Here is a 26711-nt window from a genome sequence, read left to right on the forward strand (position 1 = left end):
AGCACGAGCTGTAAAGGTACAGCCCTCATCTGTAAAGGGGGCTGGGAACAGCAGCTCATTTGCATTTAAAGAGATACACAAAACCAACGTATTTTTGATTCCACCCAGAGGCATTTTTAACATGGTATAATGAAAGATCCTTTGGATATTTTGAGCTGAAACTTCACAGACACATTCTGGGGACACCTTGTGACTTAAATTACATCTTGTATAGAGAGCATAAAAGGTCTCCTTTAATTTTAAGGCGTAGCTAACACCGTAAACCTCAATCCTCAAAATAATTCGTTCTGAATAAGGACAAATTTTACCATACAAATTAGTTCAAATAAATTAACAATCACGAGTATTAAGCACTTCAGGAAACTGACACTTTTAAGACACTTGTTTTATTGTATTGCATTGCATTTAATTGAAACTGGGCAGTACATATTTCCATGCATGCTATGCATGGCAGTCAACAGCGAGAGTATGTGTTAAAATTAAGTTAAGTGTCTTTGTGCAAGATGAATGTTAAAGGCGGATACTTGTTATTATTTAATGTTGTGTTACCATTTAGAAGAATTTCAGTTATGTTAAAGTTTTGGGGGGGTTACCATTATGGTGAATAGTACAGCTTGAGATTTGGTTGAGGACAAGTAAAATGTAAGATTGTTCTACAATAATTGCTATACTCAATGAGCAATTAATATGCTCATTAAAGCAGTGTTTCACTATACAAGCTAGTTTGATTTTTTTCTACTTTAAGTATATAAGTTGAGCTTACATTGCATTTGTAAGTTCAGCCAAAGAGTTAAATTTAAAGGTTAAAGGCCATTAAAATGTATGATTTAGCTTTCTCAATATTTCAAGATAAGAGCAATTGACATGTGTATTACAAAATCAATATCTGAAAGTTTTAATTTAAAGTTGGTAGTTGTTTGCCTCAATTTTTCAGTGAAGGGATTGGCTGCAACTCGCAACCCTTGATTTGAATGGATACACTAGCAAGGAGCAATCTATACAATATTAACCAGACATTGTAATCCTCTAAATAGCGAGTCAGTTTCTGAAGTTTCATTAACGTTTGAAATAAAATGGCTGGCATTTAGTCCCCAAAGACATTGCAAACACAATCGCTCCATCTAGTGTAGAAAAAATGTTTATGGACACTTGACATTTCCATCCCCATTGTTAATACTTATGAACTGTTTGACAAGACAAATGTAAATAAGAGCAGACCACTGCCAGCAAAACTTATTTTTCCTTGTTTTTAATCGGCATGTAGGTGAAAATGAACATATTTTTTTTTTTTTTTTTTTGCAAATACATGCTAACAGATTCTACCATCTAACACATGTTTGCCTTGCAGCACATCCTCTGATATCACTACCAGTATTATCAAGAGATAAAAAGGGAAAAAAATGTTTTATATATTACTAATGCATATAGCAAAAACATAAATCTTACTGAAAGCATATTAACACAGTCAAAAGTGTCTTTTGTGAGTATTATCTTAAAGGGAAAGTTCACCCAAAAATTCAAATCCCTCATCATTTACTCAGCCTCATGCCATTCCATATGTGCATGACTTTATTCTGCTGAACACAAAGATTTGTAGAAGAATATCTCAGCTCTGTAGATCCATGCAACGCAAGTAAATGGTGGCCAGAACTTTGAAGGTCCAAAAAGCATATAAAAGGCAGCATAAAAGTAAAACATATGCCTATAGTGGTTAAATCAATGTCTTTTGAAGTGATATGTGGTTGAGAAACCGATCAATACTCAATAAGACTTTTTACTGTAAATCTACACTTTCACATTATTTTGTTTTAGGTGACTTGCATTATTCGTGCATCTCACTGCCACCGGGGCAGGGAGAAGAATTTACAGTAATAAAAGGACTTAAATATTGATCTGTTTCTCACCCACAAACATCATATCACTACTGAAGATATACATTGAACCTTCAATTACTTTGATGTTGCCTTCATTTGCTTTTTGGAACTTCAAAAGTTCTGGCCACCATTCACTTGCATTGTGTGGATCTACAGAGTTGAGATTTTCTTCTAAAAATCTTTGTTCATGTTCTGCAGAAGAAAATAAGTCATTCACACATGGGATGGCATGAGGGTGAGTAAATGATGAGAATTTTCATTTTTGGGTGAAAGATCACTTTAAAGCAGTCGACTCTGTGAATGCACTTCCACTTAAATTTACAGGGATGGTAAATTTAACACCGCAGTGTTGATATTACGTCAGAATATATTCTAACAAATACATCAAAATATTGAGTCACGGAAAACGGCCTTAGTAACATTTAGAAACATTTCACACACACACACACACACACAAAAAAAAAAAAAAAAAAGTAATCTGTTAAGCATATGATTGATAATGAACAATTAAAAACAGCTTTGCTTTATAGTCTCGAAAATACAGTCCCATCCACCTTTCATTAGATTAGAGTGAAGAGCATCTCTCTGTAGTACTGTTTCACACATGTACATCAACTCTCCTAAGACAATGAGAGAATTCTGGCAGACTTGAAATATGCATATATACATGCAGAGTGACAGTACTATTCCACTTTCAGAAGATGCAATCTTACAGCTCTACGAAGCTCAAGCGAAAAAGCTCAGCCGTCTGGAACAGTCTGGAATAATGCAATTAAAAGTAAGGAAAAGTTTATTTGCATGATTAACTTATAAATTGCCAAACATTCATAAAAGAGGCATAGTTACCTTTACACTTCAAATGCGGGGAACTTTGCTCTAGCTGGTTGCAGCAAATCAGCCAGGAAATAAATAGTGCCTGCCATTCCTTCATAAGAAAATATAATACAAACAAGGAGGTATTTCATCAGTACTGCTACTCATAAGTCAAACCACAATCATTAAATAAATTTTTAGTATGTTATAGGGCTAGGTAAAACTACTGAATAATTGCAATATATTATACACTCACCTAAAGGATTATTAGGAACACCATACTAATACTGTGTTTGACCCCCTTTCGCCTTCAGAACTGCCTTAATTCTACGTGGCATTGATTCAACAAGGTGCTGAAAGCATTCTTTAGAATTGTTGGCCCATATTGATAGGATAGCATCTTGCAGTTGATGGAGATTTGTGGGATGCACATCCAGGGCACGAAGCTCCCGTTCCACCACATCCCAAAGATGCTCTATTGGGTTGAGATCTATGACTGTGGGGACCATTTTAGTACAGTGAACTCATTGTCATGTTCAAGAAACCAATTTGAAATGATTCAAGTTTTGTGACATGGTGCATTATCCTGCTGGAAGTAGCCATCAGAGGATGGGTACATGGTTGCCATAAAGGGATGGACATGGTCAGAAACAATGCTCAGGTAGGCCATGGCATTTAAACGATGCCCAATTGGCACTAAGGGGCTTAAAGTGTGCCAAGAAAACATCCCCCACACCATTACACCACCACCACCAGCCTGCACAGTGGTAACAAGGCATGATGGATCCATGCCTTATTGTTTATGACAGACAAATACTGTTGGACATTGGTTCTACAACTACACATCGAAAACCGGACTTCAAATTCCTTAATGCCGACCCGCTGTTTACAAACACGCCGGCGGAGCCCTTTGTCTGGGCTGTCCGGCAGCGGAAACGCAGAAGGAAAAGAGGGAAACGAGCCGGCGTTCTCATCAGAGTAAGACGTCGTGCAAATCGACCCCCGCTTCCCAGTATACTACTGGCAAATGTTCAGTCTCTGGACAACAAGCTCTGCGAGCTGAGAGCGCGGATCTCTTTCCAACGAGAGACGACAGATTGCTGTGTTATCTGCCTTACAGAAACCTGGCTGGCTGCGGAGATTCCAGACTCGGCCATCGAAATCACGGGCTTCTCCGTGCACCGAGCAGACAGAGTGAAAATCATGGTGTGATCAGCGGAACGTACATTTAATCAAGTCTTTCTGCTCTCCTGATCTGGAATTTCTCATGCTTGTGTGTCGACCATTCTGGCTGCCGAGGGAATTCACAGCGGTCATCATCACAGCTGTGTACATCCCCCCCACAAGCTGACACAGACCGGGCACTCAGGGAACTGTATGGGAGTATAAGTGAGCAGGAAACCGCGCACCCTGAGGCTGCGTTCATTGTTGCCGGGGACTTTAACAAAGCCAACTTCAAAACAATCGCTCCAAAACAACACCAACACATAAAGTTCAACACACGAGGGGACCGGGTTTTAGATCATTGTTACTCTGCTTTCCGGGAAGGCTACAAATCACTCCCCCGCCCCCCATTTGGCAAATCGGACCATTCTTCCGATCTACTTCTACCTGCTTAAAGGCAGAAACTAAAACGGGAAGCACCCACCCTCAGAACGATCCAGTGCTGGTCGGACCAATCAGATTCTGCGCTACAAGACTGTTTTGATCACGCGGACTGGGAGATGTTCCGGTCCGCCTCTGATGACGACATCGAGGCTTACACTGACAGCGTAACGTGTTTCATCAGGAAGTGCGTAGAGGACGTTGTTCCGACCAAAACTATACGGATATACCCCAACCAGAAACCATGGGTTAACGGCGAGGTTCGCGCGGCACTCACTGCGCGGACCTCCGCTTTTAATTCTTCTAACACAGTGGAGCGTAAACAAGCCAGTTATGCCCTCCGTAACACTATCAGTACAGTGAAACGCCAGTACAGGCACAAGCTTGAAGGTCAGTTCAACACCACTGACTCTAGAAGTATGTGGCAGGGAATTAACACAATCACGGACTACAAACGAATAAAGTTTCCGCCATGAACACCACTGCCTCTCTCCCGGACGAACTTAATACATTTTATGCTCGTTTTGAGGACAATAACTCCGCCCTCGCGGAGAGATTATTCGCAGCTGACGCTACAGAGGTTGGTTCACTCTCCGTCTCTGTTGTGGATGTAACCCGATCCTTCCGACGGGTGAACTTCCGTAAAGCCGCGGGTCCAGACGGCATTCGGGCCGCGTCAGAGCGTTGCGCGAATCAACTGGCTGGTGTTTTTACGGACATTTTCAATCTGTCCCTCTCCCTGTCTGTAGTCCCCACATGCTTCAAAACATCAACCATTGTGCCTGTACCGAAGCAAGCCACAATCACTTGCTTAAATGACTGGCGTCCTGTTGCTCTGACCCCCATCATCAGCAAATGCTTTGAGAGGTTAATCAGAGATTACATCTGCTCTGTTCTGCTCCCCTCTTTGGACACATTGCAGTTTGCCTACCGCAAGAACCGCTCCACCGATGATGCCATTACATCTACAATACACACTGCTCTCTCCCATCTGGAAAAAAGGAACACATATGTGAGAATGCTGTTTGTAGACTACAGCTCAGCATTCAACACCATAGTGCCCTCCAAGCTTGATGAGAAACTCCGGGCTTAAACAGCTCGCTGTGCAGCTGGATCCTGGATTTCCTGTCAGGCAGACGTCAGGTGGTTAGAATGGGCAGCAACACCTCATCACTGACCCTCAACACTGGAACCCCGCAGGGCTGTGTTCTCAGCCCACTCCTGTATTCCCTGTACACACATGATTGTGTGGCAACACATAGCTCCAATACCATCATTAAGTTTGCTGACGATACGACGGTGGTAGGTCTGATCACTGACAATGATGAAAGAGCCTACAGAGAGGAGGTGCACACTCTGACACGCTGGTGTCAGGAGCACAAACTCTCCCTCAACGTCAGTAAAACCAAGGAGCTTGTAGTGGACTTCAGGAGGAAAGACAGAGAACACAGCCCCATCACCATCAATGGAGCACCGGTGGAGAGAGTCAGCAGCTTCAAGTTCCTCGGTGTCCACATTACTGAGGAACTCACATGGTCCGTCCACACTGAGGCCGTTGTGAAGAAGGCTCACCAGCGCCTCTTCTTCCTTAGACGGCTGAGGAAGTTTGGAATGAAACAACACATCCTCACACGGTTCTACACCAGCACTGTAGAGAGCATCCTGACTGGCTGCATCACCGCCTGGTACGGCAATAGCACCGCGCACAACTGCAAAGCCCTGCAAAAGGTGGTGCGAACTGCCAGGAACATCATCGGAGGTGAGCTTCCCTCCCTCCAGGACCTATATACCAGGCGGTGTGTGAAAAAAGCTTGGAGGATCATCAGAGACTCCAGCCACCCGAGTCATGGTCTGTTCTCACTGCTACCATCAGGCAGGCGGTATCGCAGCATCAGGACCCGCACCAGCCGACTACATGATAGCTTTTTCCCCCCCCAAGCAATCAGACTGCTGAACACGATCTATCAGGATCAATAATTAGCACTGCACTTTATTAATCTATAATCTCACACTGGACTGTCAACATATTCTCCTCAATATACTACTTCATATACATTATATATATATATATTATATATTTCATATACTCCTTACTTATTTTACTGTATATTGTGTATTCTATATTGTGTGTATTGTATATAATTATCGTGTTGTGTAAGTATGTGTACATTTGATATGTAAATTATGTTGTGTATGTATGTTGTTTATTGTAATTGGTATATGTCTCGTCACTGTCATGACTGCTATGTTGCTCGGAACTGCACACAAGAATTTCACCTACTGTTGCACTTGTGTACATGGTAGTGTGACAATAAAGTGATTTGATTTGATTTTGATTTGATTTGATTTGATGTTCTCATTCTGTTTACGCCAAATTCTGACTCGACCATCTGAATGTCTCAACAGAAATCGAGACTCATCAGACCAGGCAACATTTTTCCAGTCTTCAACTGTCCAATTTTGGTGAGCTCTTGCAAATTGTAGCCTCTTTTTCCTATTTGTAGTGGAGATGAGTGGTACCCGGTGGGGTCTTCTGCTGTTGTAGCCCATCCGCCTCAAGGTTGTGTGTGTTGTGGCTTCACAAATGCTTTGCTGAATACCTCGGTTGTAACGAGTGGTTATTTCAGGCAAAGTTGCTCTTCTATCAGCTTGAATCAGTCGGCCCATTCTCCTCTGACCTCTAGCATCAACAAGGCATTTTCAGCCCACAGGACTGCCGCATACTGGATGTTTTTCCCTTTTCACACCATTCTTTGTAAACCCTAGAAATGGTTGTGCGTGAAAATCCCAGTAACTGAGCAGATTGTGAAATACTCAGACCGGCCCGTCTGGCACCAACAACCATGCCACGCTCAAAATTGCTTAAATCACCTTTCTTTCCCATTCTGACATTCAGTTTGGAGCTCAGGAGTTTGTCTTGACCAGGACCACACCCCTAAATGCATTGAAGCAACTGCCATGTGATTGGTTGATTAGATAATTGCATTAATGAGAAATTGAACAGGTGTTCCTAATAATCCTTTAGGTGAGTGTATGTAAAACTGAATATCGAAATTATTTTAATGCACTTTTAATTTGGCCTTAAGTTTCTAAAGATTGTGTCATAAGTATACATTTTTTGTATGTGTACTAAAAACAATCCCCACCCCTTAAAATTATTTGTTGAAAAGACCTATCTGAACTGTATACAAACATAAACGCATAATTCTTACTATACCTTCAAACAGAGAGAACGGAGTATCTGGAGTCTGGCAGCCATGTTTACCATAATTCATGCACCAATCTGCAAACTGAGATAAGACATCAAATCACATCATGCTTTGGTACACATAACAAGAAATGACAGCATTCCTATTGACAGCAAAATGATTTATAACAGCTTTCAGCAGTTACACGAAAAATGCATAAAAGAACACATCGAACAAGTGTTATTTCACTGAAGTGCTTTGAGAAATATTGGACAGATTTCACACATGATTAAAAGCATTGCTTCATAAAACTTTACATAAGGAGCCCGGAACTTAGTCGTAGAAATACATTGCAATTTATTTTAATTATTAATAAAAAAAAAAATAAAACAATAAAAACATCTGACAAAACCAACTCGTAGTGACAGCCAACCAATCATTAATGTAAGCTCAAATGTGGCTAATGCATGAACTTTATTCAGACTCTTTTTAATAAAGTTAACCAACTCAATGTATTGGAGAACTTCTAAAAGGGGTTATGTCATATAGGATTTTTTTTAAGCCCATTTGCAATATTAGTCAGTAATACATTATCAATCTTAAAGGGATAGTTCACCCAAAAATGAAAATTAATTTTCTCACCCACATGTTATCCCACATGTGTTTGACTGACTTTCTTCTGCAGAACACAAATAATGATTTTAAGAATATCTCAGCTGAGATAAGTACTAAAAATGCAAGTGAATGGTGACCAGAATTTTTAGGCTCCAAAAAGCACAAATGCAGCATAAAAATAATCCATAATTCTCCAGTGATTTAATCCATGCCTTCTGAAGTGATCCAATCGTGAACAGACCAAAATGTAACTCTCTGGTCATTGCAGTCTCTGGGCACAATCATGATTTCAAGCTCAATTACACTTCCTAGTACTTGACACATGCGCAGAGTGCTAGATGGCACTAGGAAGTATAATCAAGCTTGAAATCATGACTGCCAAGTAGACAGCAAATATCAAGATATACAGTGAAAAAGGAGTTACATTTTGATCTGTTCTCACTGAAAACACTTTCCAATTGGATAGGTTTAGAAAACATGGATTAAACCACTGGAGTGATTTCGATTACTTTTATGCTGCCTTTACAGTATGTGCCTTTTGGAGCTTTAAAGTTATGGTACCCATTCACTTGCATTGTGTGGGCAAACAGAGCAGAGACAAACAACATTTGTTGTTTGTGTTCTGTGGAAGAAAGTATGTCATACACATCTGAGATAGCATGAAGATGAATAAAGGATTAGAGAATTTAGCTTTTTGGGTAAACTAGTCCTTTAAGGGTTTGTTATGGGTTTCGATATAGTTGGTCCTCAATAATCTAAGACCGTTTTTGTGTTTTGATTGGGGACTGTGCTTTGAGTGTTGAAAGAGTATCTTTCGCAAACTTTATAAAAAAAACAATATACAGTATCTCACAAAAGTGAGTACACATTTTTGTAAATATTTGATTATAACTTTTCATGTGACAACACTGAAGAAATGACACTTTGCTACAATGTAAAGTAGTGAGTGTACAGCTTGTATAACAGTGTAAACTTGCTGTCCCCTCCCATGTTGAGTTATTTTGAGGGGACAACTTACTTTTGTGAGATACCGTATACACACACACGAAGTCAGAAGTTTACATACACTTAGGTCGAAGTCATTAAAACTAATGTTTTACCACTCCACAGATTAAATATTAGCAAACTAGTTTTAACGAGTTGTTTAAGACATCTACTTTGTGTACAAGTCATTTTCCAACAATTGTTTACAGACAGATCGTTTCAATTTTAATTGACTATCAATTCCAGTGGGTCAGAAGTTTACATACACAAGTTAACTGTGCCTTTAAGCAGCTTGGAAAATTCCAGAAAATTAAGTCAAGCATTTAGAAAATTGGCTTCTGATAGGTGGTGTACTGAATTGATGGTGTACATGTGGATGTATTTTAAGGCCTACCTTCAAACTCCATGCCTCTTTGCTTTACATAAGTGGAAAAATCTAAAGAAATCAGCCTGTCAACAAGTCTGGTTCATCCTTGGGAGCAATTTCCAAATGCCTGAAGGTACAATTTTCAACTGTACACACAATAGAGCGCAAGTATATACACCATGGGACCACGCAGCCATCATGCCACTCAGAAAGGAGAGACATTCTGTCTCCGAAAGATTATTTTGGAGCAAAAAGTGCAAATCAATCCCAGAACAACAGCAAAAGGCCTTGTGAAGATTCTGTAAGGAACAGGTAGACTAGTATCTATATCCACAGTAAAACAAGTCCTATATCGGCATAACCTGAAAGGCTGCTCAGCAAGGAAGAAGCCACTGCTGCAAAACCACCATAAAAAACCCAGACTACAGTTTGCAAGTGCACATGGGTACAAAGATCTTACTTTTTGGAGAAAAGTCCTCTGGTCTAATGAAACACAAATGTAACCATTATGACCATGGTTTTGTTGAGAGGAAAAAGGGTGAGGCTTGCAAGCTGAAGAACACCATCCCAACCGTGAAGCATGGGGGTGGCAGAATCATGTTGTGGGGTCTTTGCTGCAGGAGGGACTGGTGCACTTCACAAAATAGATGGCATCATGAGGAAGGAAAATTATGTGTATATATTGAAGCAACATGTCAAGACATCAGCCAGGAAGTTAAAGCTCGGTCGCAAATTGGTCTTCCAAAAGGACAATGACCCCAAGCATTATTCCAAAGTTGTGGAAAAATGGCGTAAGGACAACAAAGTCAAGGTATTGGAGTGGCCATCACAAAGCCCTGACCTCAATCTGACATGAACATCTGTGGACCGAACTGAAAAAGCATGGGCGAGCGAGGCGGCCTACAATACTGACTCAGTTACACCAGTTCTGTCAGGAGGAATGGGCCAAAATTCCAGCAACTTATTTTGAAAAGCTTGTGGAAGGCAAACCAAAACAATCTACCAAATACTAACAAAGTGTATGTAAACTTCTGACCCACTGGGAAGGTGATGAATACAATTTTTTTTTTTTTTAAAAACTTAAATCATTCTCTCTATTTTTAATCTGGCATTTCACATTCTTAAAATAAAGTAGTGATCCTAAATGACCTAAAAAGGGAATGTTTTCTACAATTAAACATCAGGAATTGTTTAAATGTATTTGGCTAAGGTGTATGTAAACTTCTGACTTCAACTGTATATTCATGTTAAGTTAACAGAAGTACAGTCTAAGTTTAAGATTAGCCAGACTCACCACACAGGCTCTGTAGAGGTGTTTGGGATCTTGAGTGATCTTGAAAAGAGCCAGGAATCCATATGCATTTCCAGCAGCTCCGTGGCAAAGCCCATAGCCCTTCTTCAGAAGACCCCTCTGCCAGATCAGCTCCCCACACTGCAGTGCATCCACCAAATACTGCTTTACACCAAACACCTGGAGAGGAAAACAGCAGTCCTTCTATATTAGCCCCAACAACATTATTGTAATTCACTTCCACATATCTTACACTAGGAATGCTACAGATCAAAGAGAAATCATAAGTATGATCTTTAAAATAAGAATTATTACAATAGTTTCACTATTTGAAAGCCTTCTAACATGTGCATTGTATATTGAGAGTAATGTATAATGTGTATAGATTGCGCATGCTAACGGTGTTACGAAAACTACAGTGCATCCTGAAAGTATTCACAATGCTTAACTTTTTCCACATTTTGTTTTGTTACAGCCTTATTCCAAAATTGATTAAATTCATTATTTTCCTCAAAATTCTAAAAAAAAAAAAAAAAAAAAAAAACCATAATGACAACGTGAAAGAAGTTTGTTTGAAATCTTTGCAAATTTATAATTTTTTTTTTATTATCAAGTATATTATCCATAAGTATTCACAGCCTTTGCTCAATACTTTGTTGAAGCACCTTTGGCACAAATTACAGTCTCAAGTCTTTTTGTGTATGATGCTACAAGCTTGGCACACCTATTTTTGGGCAGTTTCTCCCATTCTTCTTTGCAGGACCTCTCAAGCTCCATCAGGTTTGATGGGGAGTGTAGGTGCTCAGCCATTTTCAGATCTCTCCAGATATGTTCAATCTGGTTTAAGTCTGGGCTCTGGCTGGGCCACTCAAGGACATTCACAGAGTTGCCCCGTAGCCGCCACTTTGTTATCTTGGCTGTGTGCTTAGGGTCGTTGTCCTGTTGGAAGATGAACCTTCACCCCAGTTTGGGATCATCTAGGATGTCTCTGTACATTGCTGCATTCATCTTTCCCTCGATCCTGACTAGTCTCCCAGTTCCTGCCGCTGAAAAACATCCCCACAGCATGATGCTGCCACCACCATGCTTCACTGTAGGGATGGTATTGGCCAGGTGATGAGCGTTGCCTGGTTTCCTTCAGACATGACGCTTGCCATTCAGGTTAAGCTTTGTTTCATCAGACCAGAGAATTTTGTTTCTCATGGTCTGAGAGTCCTTCAGGTGCCTTTTGGAAAACTCCAAACGGGCTGTCATGTGTCTTTTACTGAGGAGTGGCTTCCGTCTGGCCACTCTACCATACAGGCCTGATTGGTGGAGTGCTGCAGAGATGGTTGTTCTTCTGGAAGGTTCTCCTCTCTCCACAGAGAAATGCTGGAGCTCTGTCAGTGAGACCATCGGGTTCTTGTTCACCTCCCTGACTAAGGCCCTTCTCCCCCGATCGCTCAGTTTGGCCGGGCGGCCAGCTCTTAAGAGTCCTGGTGGTTCCAAACTAATTCCATTTATGGATGGAGGCCACTGTGCTCATTGGGACCTTCAATGATGCAGAGATTTTTCTGTAACCTTCCCCAGATCTGTGCCTCAATACAATCCTGTCTCGGTGGTCTACAGACAATTCCTTGGACTTCATGGCTTGGTTTGTGCTCTGACATGCACTGTTAACTGTGGGATCTTATATAGACAGGTGTGTGCCTTTCCAAATAATGTACAGTCAAAAGAATTTACCACAGGTGGACTCCAATCAAGTTGTAGAAACATCTCAAGGATGATCAGTGGAAACAGGATGCACCTGAGCTCAATTTTGAGCGTCATGGCAAAGGCTGTGAGTACTTATGTACATATTTTTTTCGTTTTTTTTATATTTGTAATAGATTTCAAACAAACTTCATTCATATTGTCATTAAGGGGTATTGTTTGTAGAATTTTGAGGAAAATAATTAATTTAATCAATTTTGGAATAAGGCTGTAACATAACAAAATGTGGAAAAAGTGAAGCGCTGTGAATACTTTCCGGATGCACTGTATCGGCTCTTGTGTAATGTTTATCCACACTTGATTGCACTGCAATACCGAGAGCTAAAGATAAATGTTTGTCCAGGTCTCGAATACATATATATATATACAATTAACGTTTTCTTCAATATGAAGCGTAAATCCAATCCTAACTCAGTTCTTAAAAAAATAAAAAATCAATCTGTAAAGATCAAAATACAAAGGGGACTGAAAAGCTTTAGGACACTGGGACGGATAGTTATACCTTGAAAGCCTGTATCAACATGTAGATAACTCCAGGAGAGCCGTGACACCAATGCACCAGAAGATCTCGAGAATCCCCCACAGATGGTGGGTAATTCCCTGATGGAAACTTCAGCTGGCACATGTAGTTAATGCTGGGTTGGACCAGAGAGGAAATCCTGTCCTGACCAGCAACAAAACCAGGCTAAAGGGAAACAGATTGAATTACCAATAGATTTTCTCAATGACAAACAATTAAATAAATAAAAAATGTATGCAAGCTTGAAACCACCCTTTTGAATTTGTTAGTTTTCCAGTTGTTTGCAATTTCCAGAAACTGATTTATTTATATATTTTAATTAAATTATTCAGGTTACTTTGTGAACCATTTCTGCCAATTACCTGAAAAGAACCTACTCAAAAGAACGTTTAGCTGACAAAATATTTTAGAGCAGAGTGTAACCTTTTAATTTCCAGGTCTGGAAAACAAAATTAACACTTCCAGGTTTTTCATGACAGTGGAAACTCTGTAGAAAAGTCACTTCAAAGCAGCATATTCTGATCCCATACTAGATCAGAAATTAAAGGGAGCTCAGGGCAGAAACGCCAAAAAATGCACCCAAAATTCAAAATGTAAGGGGAAAATTATTTCCTCTGAAGTTAATCTTCTGTTTCTTTGTTTGTAACATCTGATATAGTTCTTAATATTATTTTATAGTCATGGTTATACATATTATGGCATAAAATGTGAGTTCATATTGATTTAATTCTTAGTACAAGTAATATATTGTAAATCTTATGGGAATGGTTCACCCAAAAGTGAAAATTATCATTTACTCACCCTAATGCCATCCCAAATGTGTCTGACCTTTCTTTTGAAAAACACAAAGATTTTTAGAAGAATATTTTAGCTGTAGGTCCATACAATGCAAGTCAATAGGGTCCATGGTTAAATCCATATCTTAAGTGATATGATGGCATGGGTGAGAAACAGGTCAATATTTAAGTCCTTTTTAACTCAAAATTCTCCTCCCTGCTGGTAGGTGGCGATATGCACAAAGAATGCACATCGCCATAAAAGAAACACTCTGAGAAATGAGAGCTTAGGAGGGCTGCTTGAAAAGTTAAAAAATGACTTAAATATTTATCTGTTTCTTACCCACACCTATAGTAACGCTTCTTAAAACATGGATTTAACCACTGGAGTCATATGGAGTACTTCTATACTGCATGTTTGTGCTTTTTTGAGCTTCAAAGTTTTAGACCCTGTTGACTTGCACTATATGGACCTACAGAGCTGAGAAGTTATTCTAAAAATCTTTGTGTACAGCAGAAGAAATTCATACACATATAGGATTGCATTAGGGTGAGTAAATGATGAGAGAATGTTTTATTTTTTGGGTGAACTTTCCCTTTAAGAATTTGTATGAATGTATTGATTAAATTTACATGAACGGACGATACACACTTGTTTAAAATAGTAAGAAAAATATACCCACATACAGGTACAAAATGTATTCCAGGTGCAAACATTGCCCATTAAATGTTAATTTCAGACACCGTCTCATTCGCTTATTGGAATCCCAAGGGAAAGAAAAAGCCTCCTGAATGGCAGTCCTAGAGACTGAAACTCTTCATAAAGTACAGTGAGTTTGTTCACCTGCATGAGGAAGTAGTAGATCCCTGACAGTCCATGGGCAGCACCAACATACTCCTCCTGATACCATTCGTACATCAGAGGAGTTTGTTCCTGAATCCTGTTTTTCTGAGACAGGCTCTGTCCAGATGCCAGAATAGCTTCACAGATCTGAAATATACACAAAAGACTTGTTAGGTACAAATCAAATTAATAAAAGACAACAAGAAATGGCTTTTGCAAATGTGCAATACTTCTATGAAAATGATTATGCAACCAAAGACAACTATTAACAATTCGTCTTGTAATCGACCATGCTTGCTGATAAGACAACATTTGGCCATTTAGAGATTTTAGGCATTGAGAAAGATAACATTTTGATCAAAGGTTTTGAAAACCAGCATATTTAATGAGAACAGGAAGATTAATATAGTAATTTGGGTCTGTTTAAATTTCATGTTGTCTTTCAAGTTCAATCTATACATAAATCAAACTTGTATTACCCTTGAATTACCCTGAATGTTCAAGAATGAGGTTATACCCTTTCGTACAACTCTGATGCCAAATCAATTGCGACTGACCTGTTGAATGTATTGGATGGGGATAATCTCCTGCTGAAATTGCTGGTTGATGAAGATGAGGGAGTAAAGATACCCCACTCTGCCATACAGCAGCTCATCAGGAAGTCTGCCGTTCCCCTGCACTACACACTGGTGAAACTGCAGGAGCCTGGAAACATTTGAGCAAATAGATGACAATAAGCTCCCAGGAATAAAAGCAGGTCAGGACTGAGAAGGTGAAACAGGATTGAGAAAGAAATGCTGTCCCTTGATTCCCCGGTATACTTCACACGAAAACAAAAAACAAACTGGTGAGAAATAATTTTAAACAAAATCTGACCAAAATTAAGGTGTTTTTGAGTATTTTCCGGTGGTTCGGAACAGTCTTTTTACAACAATCTTTGCAGTTGTATCACTGTCATGATAAATTACCATAACAGAGTGTAATCGGCACATACTATTGCAGTGTATAGCATGTTAGCGCATTAGCATCATTATCATCTTGGATGTAAACAAGACAAATTGCGCATTTTCTAATGCATATATATTACTTTAAATAATCAAGTAGTTTAAAAAGAATCTTTTACTGTTCTAATGTGAATTCTACTCATAGAATGAGGCATAAAGTCACTTATAACACATTTTAATGTCACATTAGTTAAGGTTTTACTGAGTGTCTGAATGTTTGCAAACAGTATACCATTGCTCGGCTGTTTCAAACTTCTTTTTCCCCCTGAACATACAAGCACTTCTCCGCGAGTATATCAGGGACTTAACTCTTTCAAAATTCACCCTCATCTCGCCATCTTAGTATCAGATTTTTATGGAAAGAAGCCATTAGGAAGCAAATACAAAATGCAAACAATCAACAAATAATCTCCAATCGAATAATACAATGGTTTTGACACGATACTAGATTCAACATGCAGAGCTGCCAAAAATAATTGCTTGTGACAATCCTTTAAGGGGGCTTTCACACTTGGTTCGATTGCCTGTTCCGAACCAGAGTTCGATTGCTCCCCCCTCCCCCCGATGGACTGTGTTCACATTATATATTTGTATCCGAACCGCGGTACGCTTGCGTCATGAAGCTGCAGCTGGTGCGTAATCGTGTTGCTTGATAACCGCTGAAATGAAAAGCGTCAAAATTCAATGAATAGACTTGCTCGGTTCACATTTGTTCTTTTTTTAACCTTTGGTTTTGTTTTCAACATCAAGATACAGAAACACACTTGCGTCTGTCTGCCGCAAAAATACTGAAATCGTTCAAAAGACAGCGAGCTGTCCGCCGAAGACAATTTTTGCGAAGGCAAGCAGAAATCATCTCTCTGCTTGCAGTGCGTGTAGCGCCAATCCCGCTTTTCGTCAAGGTAAGTGTATACACGCGACGCGACGCACGCACTAAAGTAAACTCTTTCCGCTCATTTTGAAAGTGACGCGTGTGAGACTGGACGACCACATTATACGCCATCAATAGCGGTTCACTTCCGCGGTTTGGTTCGATTATGCGTTCATATCAGCAGCTGAACCGCACTGGAGTTCACATGAACCGCACTCCAGACCACCTTTTAAGCGGACCAGAGTACGGTTTATGGGTGCGCACCCGAGTTCGGAAGACAGAGTTCACATCATCCAAACGAACCGAACTCTGACGTCATTCGAACCGGGGTGCGCACCAAAAGTGCTAGTGTGAAAGCCCCCTAAAAGTTTGTCATCATTGGTGATAGTCGGGTTGTGTGCGTTCAACAGCGGTTTTGTCAGATATACTCTTGAGATTTATTGAATATATCTTTAAAGCGTGAACTAGTGTGTCTCGCGATGCTTTCCACCCATTCTGTTTCTGACGAGCTCGCTGCACCACAGGCAACAACAAACCCAGCATGAGAGAGTCATGAACAAATTACTCTTTTGAACCAGGTCTTTTTCACGAATCACCCGAAAAGAACTGAGGGTTTGAACACAGGAGCTCAGGTTAGCAGTTTGAATCAGAATTACTTTCTCAGCGAATCTGTGCGAATGGGAGCACAGACATTTCAAAATAAGAGTCCCACAAGTCTCGTATTGTGTACCACTTTTTTTTTTCCTGGTAATTATTGATTGGGATTGGAGTAGCACAATAAACTGCATAAGGGATTTCATTCAATTTCCATTCTTGTAATCTCCGTGTCCGAGCCGTCCAGTAACAATAAAGAAAGACTAAGGCAATAGTGTAAAACAATTGATATACTATATATATTAGGCCCTGTGTGTGTGTGTGTATACACAAGATCAAGTTTTTAACACTTAGGACAATTGATGGACTTGTACACAACTATTACACAAGGTGCAAAAATTAATTGATTGTCAAGAAGACAACAAACTACTATATGCATACTTTATGTAATTATCTGTAGATTGTGAAGATCAATTAATAATACATCTTTTATCTCTGTTTTTATAAATTATGAAAGGGGTGTGAACATTTATGAGACAAAAGGGAATGCAAACTTATCTTCTCAACATATATACATATATATATATATATATATATATATATACACATACACACAACGATATACAGTTTATCAAACCTTTGATTAATAGGTTATCAGTGGTCTTCCTTTTCTTCTGCTTTCTATCTCGTTTCTGGACAGCAATCCAAATCGAGCAAATCTGTGATTTGGCAACTAAAAACAGCCATTTGGCTCAATGTTTCGCAAGTAATCTTTTTAGTCCAAAAACGATGTCAATATATCTCTTTTAGAGAAGAGATTGATATTCAACTAGGCATGTCGTAAAATATTGATATATCGATTATTGATCGGCACATTATTTTATCGATATGTTTGAGGCATTAATCTATAAACATTAGTCAACATTTCAATTAGAAGCCTAATTTGCGTGCTTTCCAATTGAGTTAGTTGGACTTCTGTAGAATGTCTTGCGTAATAGCATTGAGAGACCACAAGGGGGTGATACAATTTTCTGAAGCAGGGCGCAAGGCACAGGAATCACAACATAGGACTGGTATTTTTAGAGGTCCTTGCACAGGATGCATACACACAAAAGTTCTTCAAGAATGAAAGTGAAGTTCATGAGTTTGCAGGTTAGAGTATGAAACTGGTTTAACGACACAAAATAAATGATTAGAAATGATTATGCAATTTCTCTGTATGTATCTTTGAAGAGGTTTCATTCAAGTTGTCAAACCACAAAGACATATTTGTAACTAAAATAAACTACATTGCGCAGGCTATGTGAAAAATTCATATCCACAATATATAATCCACTGACGGATCCACTAGAGTAAACAATCGTAGTCCTTTGAAAATTATTTGGGTCGAATTAAATGGAAAACTATGAGAGTTTCGCTCCGTGACCCTGCAGATTTTTGAGCAGCCTCGAGTGACCGCCCTGTGTATGAAAATAATTTTGAATATCAGAACCGTGTGGTCCACCAGTCACGTCCGGTTTGCAAATACTATATTGTGCAACTGGTATTTCTATTTATATCAGAAAAAATCCTGATACATTATTGATAATAATCAGCCACAATAAAAAGATTTAAAAAATGTTGTGTAATCAGGCAATACACTATAAAAATATTAGGGATGCACCGAAATGAAAATTCTGGGCTGAAACCGAAAATCCAGGATACACTTGGCCGAAAACTGAAATTTTTACCTATTTTAAAAAAAAAAATGTTGTGTATAATTGTATTAATTTTATACTTTTTCATTAATTTCATGAATTTAATTAATCTGAATTGAAAAACTACAAACCAATAAAATAAATCACACTTTTATTGAAAGTAGCACACCAAAATTGGACAAAACATATATTAAAACTATATTAAATATTATTCTTCTTTCAGTTCTGTAAAAATCTAATTTTACAGATTTTATTAACAATTATCCAAATAATGTAAAGTTTTAGAAAACTATTATATGCAAAACAACAGTCAAGCTAACATCTTTCAAAAAGTTTAAATATGCAACAGTAATTATAATTAAAACAACAGGCAGGACACAGAATGGCAGAGGGCCTCTATTCCACTGATCTATATATAACTATAATATATAATTATATATATAGATCAGTGCTCTATTCTGTTTATGTAAACGTATGTACACTTTAAGTGAAAATTATTGTGCAAAACAACAGTGCAAAAGAGCAGAAATTGAACTCAACCTCAGCTGTAAACAACAGATGTATCCTCGAGTGAAGAACAACTGTAATATAATTGCTATATACATCAAATTGGACCGCTTTCTATTTAAGTACAAGTGACAGGTTTCTCTTCAAGAACAAAAGTTGCTAAACTTTCTGACAGTCTCTCCTGTCAGAAAGCTCATCAAGAACATGAGATGCTGCACTGAACAGTCTCTCACTCTCTGTGCTGGTGCTTGGGCAGATAAATACCTGTGCGCAATCAAAGGAAAGCCGTCTTTGTTTATGTGCCCGTAGTCAAGGGGATTGTCGCTTCTGGCTTAGTTCAGATAAATGCGTCTCAAGTTGTGGTGTAGCTGCGCTAGTTGTGACATTTTCCTGTAGAATCTCTTGCTGTATTCTGTATATATATATCTTGAAAGTTCTGCTGAACAAACACTGCAGATCGCAAATGTGATGTCCTTATCAGAAACTTTGAAGAATTTCCACACCGCTGACATGATCGGCCTTTGTTTGGTAGCGCCGTGATAAGGGCTACATCGATCCAGATTGAAATCAGAGCACTGAGGGGCGGGGCAAGGCGGTATATATTTTCGGCTCATATTTTCAGCCTTTTTTCTCTTTCGGCCGAAAACCGAAAGTGCCATTTTCGGCCAAAAATTTTCGGCGGCCGAAATTTCGGTGCATCCCTAAAAAATATACAATATAATAGTGTGTCTTGATCATTATTTTCAAACATATTTTAAGTTAAAAAGTTATACCTCTTCATGAACTACATGTTTTAAAAAAAACTAATTATCTGATATTATTAGGAGACACACAAGGGTCTACAGTGGTTATGATTTAATTCCAGTGTTAGGGTTTTCTTGTCAACAAAATTAAACTCATTTCGTTATTTGTTTGGTGTTTAAATTCAGCATCTTTATATATAATAAAGATTACAGTTAGGGTTAACTTAACCCTAACAGCATCTTTATTATAAAAAGAGGTGCATTCAAGTCATTACCTATATGGTAATTTCAAATTGCATTTGAAATGTATTTTTGAATGTAGATGGAGATAGAAAAAGTTAAAACAACACCAGACCTGTTCACACACTCCTCGGCCTCATGAGGTTTCTGGAGGCGATGATAGACCACTGCAGCTACAGCCAGCGGTCCAGCATCCCCACACAGGAAGGTCGCCCAGCGCTGGGTTAAACTCCTCAGACTGAGACTGACATAGTCCAGAGCCCTCTGCAGGTAAGATGGATCTCCAAACACACTGTGAAGATGCAGGTAGAGAAGGGAAATACCTGCAATTTGGATGAGAAGGAGGTAAGGCGGGATATTAATATTTCAAGATGATACATTTATATTATCTTACAGGGCTCCAGACTGCAACTAAAATGGTCGCAAATGCAACCAAAAATTATTGATTGCGACAATAATTTAAAGTGTAGTCGCCGTTGGCGACAGTCGGGTTGTGTGCGTTCATCTGTGATTTCGTCAGATATCATCTTGTGATTTATTGAATACATCTTTAGGTTGCACACCACCAGTGTGTCTCGAGCCTCTTTTCACCCGTTCTGTTGTGATGAGCTCACTGCACCACACGCAACAACAAACCTAGCGCGAGAGAGTCGTGAACAAATTACTCTTGGGTATTTATCATGAATCACCCGAAAATAACGGAGTTTTGAACTCTTGAGCTCAGTTTAGCAGTTTGAATCAGAGTCACTTTCTCAGCGATCAGCCATCGACTATGACACTAGCTGAGTTCACAGCTAGGAGCGCAGACATTTCAAAATAAGTCTGTTTTTCAGGCTTCTTTATAATTAAAAGTCTTGCATTATGTACCACTTTCTTCTTCTTCAGGTGCTTACTGATTGGGATTGGAGTAGTACAATAAACTGCGTCTGGGATTTCATTAAATTTCCATTCTTGTAGTGTCTGGGCCATCGGGTAACAAGACTAAACATGCGTTCAGACCAGAGGAGGCGAGAGCATCAATATTCGCTCTGGCTGCCCTGCCAACAATGCTATCGAAGATTCATGGACGTTCTGACGTAGTTGAAATAGGCGGCAATGTTCGTTCGGAATGCTTGGTTTTGTGAATTATATTTAAAGGGGCTGCAAAACATCCAGACATGTCAACCAGTATATTTTTGCCGACCTATCACAAGTAGTGTATATCCTCATGAAATCTTTTAAATGTGAAATCGATCGATGGCAGAAAGTAATTAAAATTGTAGTTGTTCTTTACCAAAATAAAATTAATTTTTAATTATAACCGTGGTCCTGTTTGTTAAGTGCAATGGGTCAAATCAGTGTTTTCAGACACTTTTGTCAACGCATCGTTTTTTTTATTTATATACCTGTAAGCAAACAGGGACAGATCATATACATTACGGGAAAACCCGCCACGGCAACAATTAGTTTCTCCTCCATTTTGTCTTCGGAACTGATGTTTGGTGGGAACCAAAGTTTACACTGTTGTGTTCTCTAGACTTCGCTAAAGCGGAGCACTTCTATATTCCAATAGGTTGCCGCCGAACCGCGTCAAAGCTCATTACCAAAATGTTGAACTTGAAATTTCCTCTGATGCCCACAACGCCTAATACGTGCTGGCCACAGACGCGCCGCTTCTCGCCGCTAGCTGCCATAGAAAATGAATGACTACTGGACGATTTGACCCTCTCGACGCATCTGGACTGAACGCATATTGTATGAGTGTAATGGTTCTCGGTAAAAACAACCATACGGTTCGCCACCAACAGGACGGGAAGCATTGGCATCTCTGTCGGTTCACCTCAAGTTTAATGACGCATCTGGAGCGCAACTTTGGCGAAGATACAGACACACAGTTCCGAACTCTGCCAATGCACCTGAATGGATACGCTCCGCCGAGCTGCTGATAGAGAAGCCCCCTGCGTTTCTCCTTTCTGGGAACATTTTCTTTTTGCAGTCAATTACAACAGCAATGGTCAAATTTTTTTAACAAAACAGGCACTGTCTGCAGACATCGCTCGACACGAGTGCCGTATACTGGTAATACATGTCAATAATGCGCATGAGGGTTTATTTAAAACGTACGCACAAGTTCTTCCTCTTTCCCCGCGCGGCAGTACTCTATCGCAAACGTCAATATTGCGCTTTGATTAATGCCATTAAGATGCCGTTATAGTAATACATTGATACATGATTAAACTTTCGCGCCGACATCACCAAGGGAAAGAGCCGCAGGTAAGCCAAAATGGCGCACACACCCTTCCAGTGCTAATTCAGACAGACATGAAACAATAACTAAAGCGTTTGGGGTTTTCATGTGGGATTTTCATTATCACAACATCTCTTCATGTATGCATTTTCCTTCTATAGTGATGCACAGCTTCCGACTATTGATTATATGTTGAGATTAATTTGAAGTGCACTTTATGTTGATGCATGTAGTGTATAAGTGCAGGTATTACGTTAAAAGGTTGAAATAAAAGGGTTTTTTTTTAAGACTATGAAAAAAATTAACCATTACTATAGTAATATTGTAGTAACCATGACTGCAGTGACCATAGTTTTCAGAACAGAATTTATGGTTTTGATACAATTAACCATAGTTTTATAACAGTAATATTGTAGTTACTATATAGTAACCATGATTATACTATATATTATAACCATGACAGTAACCATGTTTATATTGTGGCTAGTATGATTTTACTACAAATGCCATGGTTAAACCTTTGGTTACTGTTGTAAAACAATGATTGTTATTGAAGCGCAATTCTGTGATTTGGTGACTAAAAATAGCCATTTGGCTCCTTAGTGTTTTAGTTTAGAAGCCAATGGCTCCCAAGTCATTTTTTTTTTTGTCTGGAGACCCGTCTTATCTAATATAAGATTACTGGAGCTGTCAGAATTCACCCGTTAATCGCATACGATTAAAGTTTAACGTCATAATTTTTCTGAATCGTGATCAACACATTTACCGTTAATACAGCATAAACATTTGTTGGGAGGGTGGAACCTTTGTAATGTGTCTACCCCGAGTCATTACAGTGATGGACACACCACAACAGCGCTTCCCTGTCAGTGATTAAATGGAGAAAGGATCTCTTAGCGTTATTATCTTATGTACAATACAAGCACAGATGAGACTTGTGATAGAAATCAAGTATTTTCATTTTATGTAAGGCGCATTTTAATTACCACAGAAGCACGTAAAGTCTTAACTATCACTCCACATTTCACAAGAACTCCAAAACTGATGCTTGATGCTGGTGTTGACGCTCTGCCTTGAATCATGAGCGCAGCTTCACGATTGCTGTAGGAAATCAGACAGCCATAGTCTAGAGGCAGATTAATATTGTGGAGGCCAATTTTTTTTATAGATTTATTGCCCACGGCAATAAACACTAAACCTATGGGGACTAAAGCCATCTTTACACCATAAAGGTGGCAGAGAAGCTGCATCTGAAATGGTAATTAGACATATTTTCACAGAGCAGGAAGAGATACATTTACACAGCAGTTGCAAATGCACGAATAATGTATGAGATAGAGAATATAGAAATATGAAATGAATGAAAATATGAATGAATACTCAACCTATGGGGACTAATTCTTTCAATAGGTCAACCTCCCAATAATCCTTTGGAAAGTTTCACTTTAAATGAATTGGTGCTATTTTTGTGCATTCCTGTCTTTATATTGTGGAAAGCTTTGTTGGAAAAAATTAATAAAGCATTATATTATTACCTATTGTTTTGTTTTCATTCCAAATAAAAAAACTAAACACATTTTGACAGGAAAATTAGTATATAATGTGGCAATTTTTTAATTACGCGATAGCGATACAATTTTTTTAATCGACTGACAGCCCTAAAGATTATATATGTATAAAAAAAATTATATATATATATATATATTTTTTTTTTTTTCCCATTCAAATTAAATACTCATTCTAGGCCAGGTTACAAATGTACTAAACAGTTTTTCATAAACCTCATAACTCACAGACTATAACTATTGGCTACCATTTTGGTTATCTGCAATAATTTCTCTGTAACTGCAACAAATGCATATAGGCTGATATCAATAATATGTTCTAACAATTAAAAATGCATTAATAATTATGTTTTCTTAAATGTATGCATTCAATCTCACCTGCCCAGCCAGTGTAGCAAGTACAATCTCTGGGATCAGCATTCTTCAGTCCATTCTCCATGATGGCCAGAAGCTCACCAATCTTTCTGCTTATATGACTGGCAAAATTATGGGTCAGCTGCACAGAGCAGAAAATCAGATTAAAAAACGAGAAAACAGATGTAAATAGAGGGAAAGCAAATGCATTTTGGTGCATATTGTAAAGTGGATGGTGGCAGCTGACACTAATACTCACATTGCCCTGCATGTCAAACATGTCTTGTGCACATCCAGGTCCCGAGTAATCGGCATAGGGATTCTTTAATGCTCGTTGTTCAGACATTTTTCATAAGTGATCTAAAACAAAACGTAACAAAAGAGGTGGTTAATAAAGAGGACACATGGATGAGGATGCACTACATATTGGCTGTGTCATTACCATAATGGGCACAGCATTTTAAGGAACCAAAGGTGCATTCAAAAGTTTAATTGTTGATTTATTTTGCATCATAGGCGCATTCAAGCATATAAATCGAACATTCTGGTCATTAAAGGCACGTGAACAATTTAAGGCATCATAAATGCGTTCGAATTAAACAGTTTTTATTTTCAAAGGTGTATTCGAATGAACAGTATAGGCCATCACAGGCGTGTTCGAAAGTTTAAATCGCTTTTTTTTTAGCATCACATAAATCGAACGTTTTTGAGCACGATGCGCGTTTGAATCGAGCAATTCAGTACATCATAGACGCGTTCGAATGAAATAGTTAAGGCCATCATAGACTGGCTTGACTCAAACAATTTCGTGCATCATCGGGATATTCAAATGTGAAAAAAAAAAATGCAAATGTATATAAAACAAGACCATCATAGATGCGTCCGAACTTTCAAATAAAAAGTTTTACGGGATCAAACACGCATTGCAAAGTTTTAATCGTTTTAAAAAAAAAAACATTTGTCATCATAGGCGCATTTGAACATATGCATCTACATAGCTTGGGCATCAAAGGCGCGCATTCAAATAGAACAATTCAGGGCATCGTCTCGTTCGAATCAAAGCATTTTAGATATAACATAGCTGCGTTCAAATCGAACATATTTGTTACATAATAGGTGCTTTCCAACATTATCATGCGCAACATCAAAATTCGGTCTAGATTGACTACTCACTCAGTTTTGAAACACAACAAAAAAAATTAGGGCCTTTTGCATGAATACGGGCAGGCCCGATGTCCCGCCGCATGTTAGAAAAGTGGCGATTATCAATATATATCCACCGCGAAATTATACATTATATATATTTGCATCGATTTAATTACTATCATAGCTTCGACATAAAACTGTTGTCCAGAAATAAGCGCCCCCCTTGTGCACTCTCATGTGTATGAGCAAAGCCCTCCATGTCACAACATGCATGCTACAAAATACAAATTCATGAGCTATTAAGGTGCAGTCAAGTTTTTTTTTCTATCGATGCATTCTTGCTAATACGTTTTAAACAATACAAGTTTGTTTTATTACAGCTAGACATACCGCTATCTCTGCAGCGCTGTTAGATCCTTCTTGTCTGCTCGCGGGACGCTCTGCTTGAGTATTATTTCATGTCGCCATCTAGTGTAAGGGAGGGATTCTGCACCATTTAGCCAAATAATTAAATTTCAGAAATAAAACGAACATTTATTTATCAACGTAATAAATGCTCAAGCCAAAGTTCAGCTTTCTAAAATGTGCTTTTAAAAATGTAATATTAAGTTATGTTCACTATCGCACACATTACTTTTCTCCCTTTTGAGAAAAAAATGTTGTCTTTCTGGGCCTACACCAAAAACCTGTTGTTTTGATGGTTCTTTCTGCTTGCACCAATCAAACCAGCTAAATACTATAAAGCCAATGAGACTAAAGGGCTCCAATAACTGCTGAACAATGAATTTCCATGAGTTTCCCATGACCTTTCTAGTCATTTTATGATTACTGGATTGGGATTTTTAAAAATCTATATATATATATTTAATTCCCCTTTATATAAATCAATTATCCTTTTAATACATATGTCTTCACAGGAAACAAAAAGTTTCTGATATTTGAATGTGGTTCTATGAGGGAATTGCTCTAGATGCAATATCTAGCCTACAAAATATTTTTTAAGTTGTGTGTGTGTGTATATATATATATATATATATATATATATATGAATACTGGCGGTCAAAAGTTTAGAATAATGTAAAGATTTTGTTCTTATAGAAATACATTGGTACTTTTATTCACCAAAGTTGCATT

General features: G+C 38.6%; 1 protein-coding gene across 1 annotated transcript; it reads right to left on the reverse strand.

Annotated features, from left to right (window-relative positions):
* Positions 1–1239: 1239 nt before the first annotated feature.
* lancl1 (LanC antibiotic synthetase component C-like 1 (bacterial)) lies at positions 1240–26031 on the reverse strand. The gene is made up of 11 exons (XM_052127523.1): positions 25968–26031; positions 24691–24791; positions 24456–24573; positions 20401–20608; positions 15187–15334; positions 14630–14776; positions 12992–13174; positions 10741–10917; positions 7510–7582; positions 2721–2799; positions 1240–2632 (listed from the first exon to the last, which is right to left on the reverse strand). Exons 2-10 carry the CDS (start codon positions 24775–24777, stop codon positions 2723–2725), a joined length of 1218 nt encoding a protein of 405 aa, XP_051983483.1. The 5' UTR covers positions 24778–24791; positions 25968–26031; the 3' UTR covers positions 1240–2632; positions 2721–2722.
* Positions 26032–26711: the final 680 nt, after the last annotated feature.

Source organism: Xyrauchen texanus, chromosome 5, assembly GCF_025860055.1.
Source record: "Xyrauchen texanus isolate HMW12.3.18 chromosome 5, RBS_HiC_50CHRs, whole genome shotgun sequence".
NCBI classification, from domain to species: domain Eukaryota; kingdom Metazoa; phylum Chordata; class Actinopteri; order Cypriniformes; family Catostomidae; genus Xyrauchen; species Xyrauchen texanus.

Bases quoted from the DNA above. Each gene is read 5' to 3' on its own strand.
- lancl1 (XM_052127523.1), bottom strand. From the start codon at position 24,777: ATGTCTGAACAACGAGCATTAAAGAATCCCTATGCCGATTACTCGGGA. The intron at 15,335-20,400 runs GTCTGGTGTTGT...AAATGTTTCCAG, and splicing joins GCCGAGGAGTGTGTGAACAG to GCTCCTGCAGTTTCACCAGT. The intron at 10,918-12,991 runs GTATAACTATCC...TTTCCTCTCCAG, and splicing joins TGTTGATACAGGCTTTCAAG to GTGTTTGGTGTAAAGCAGTA.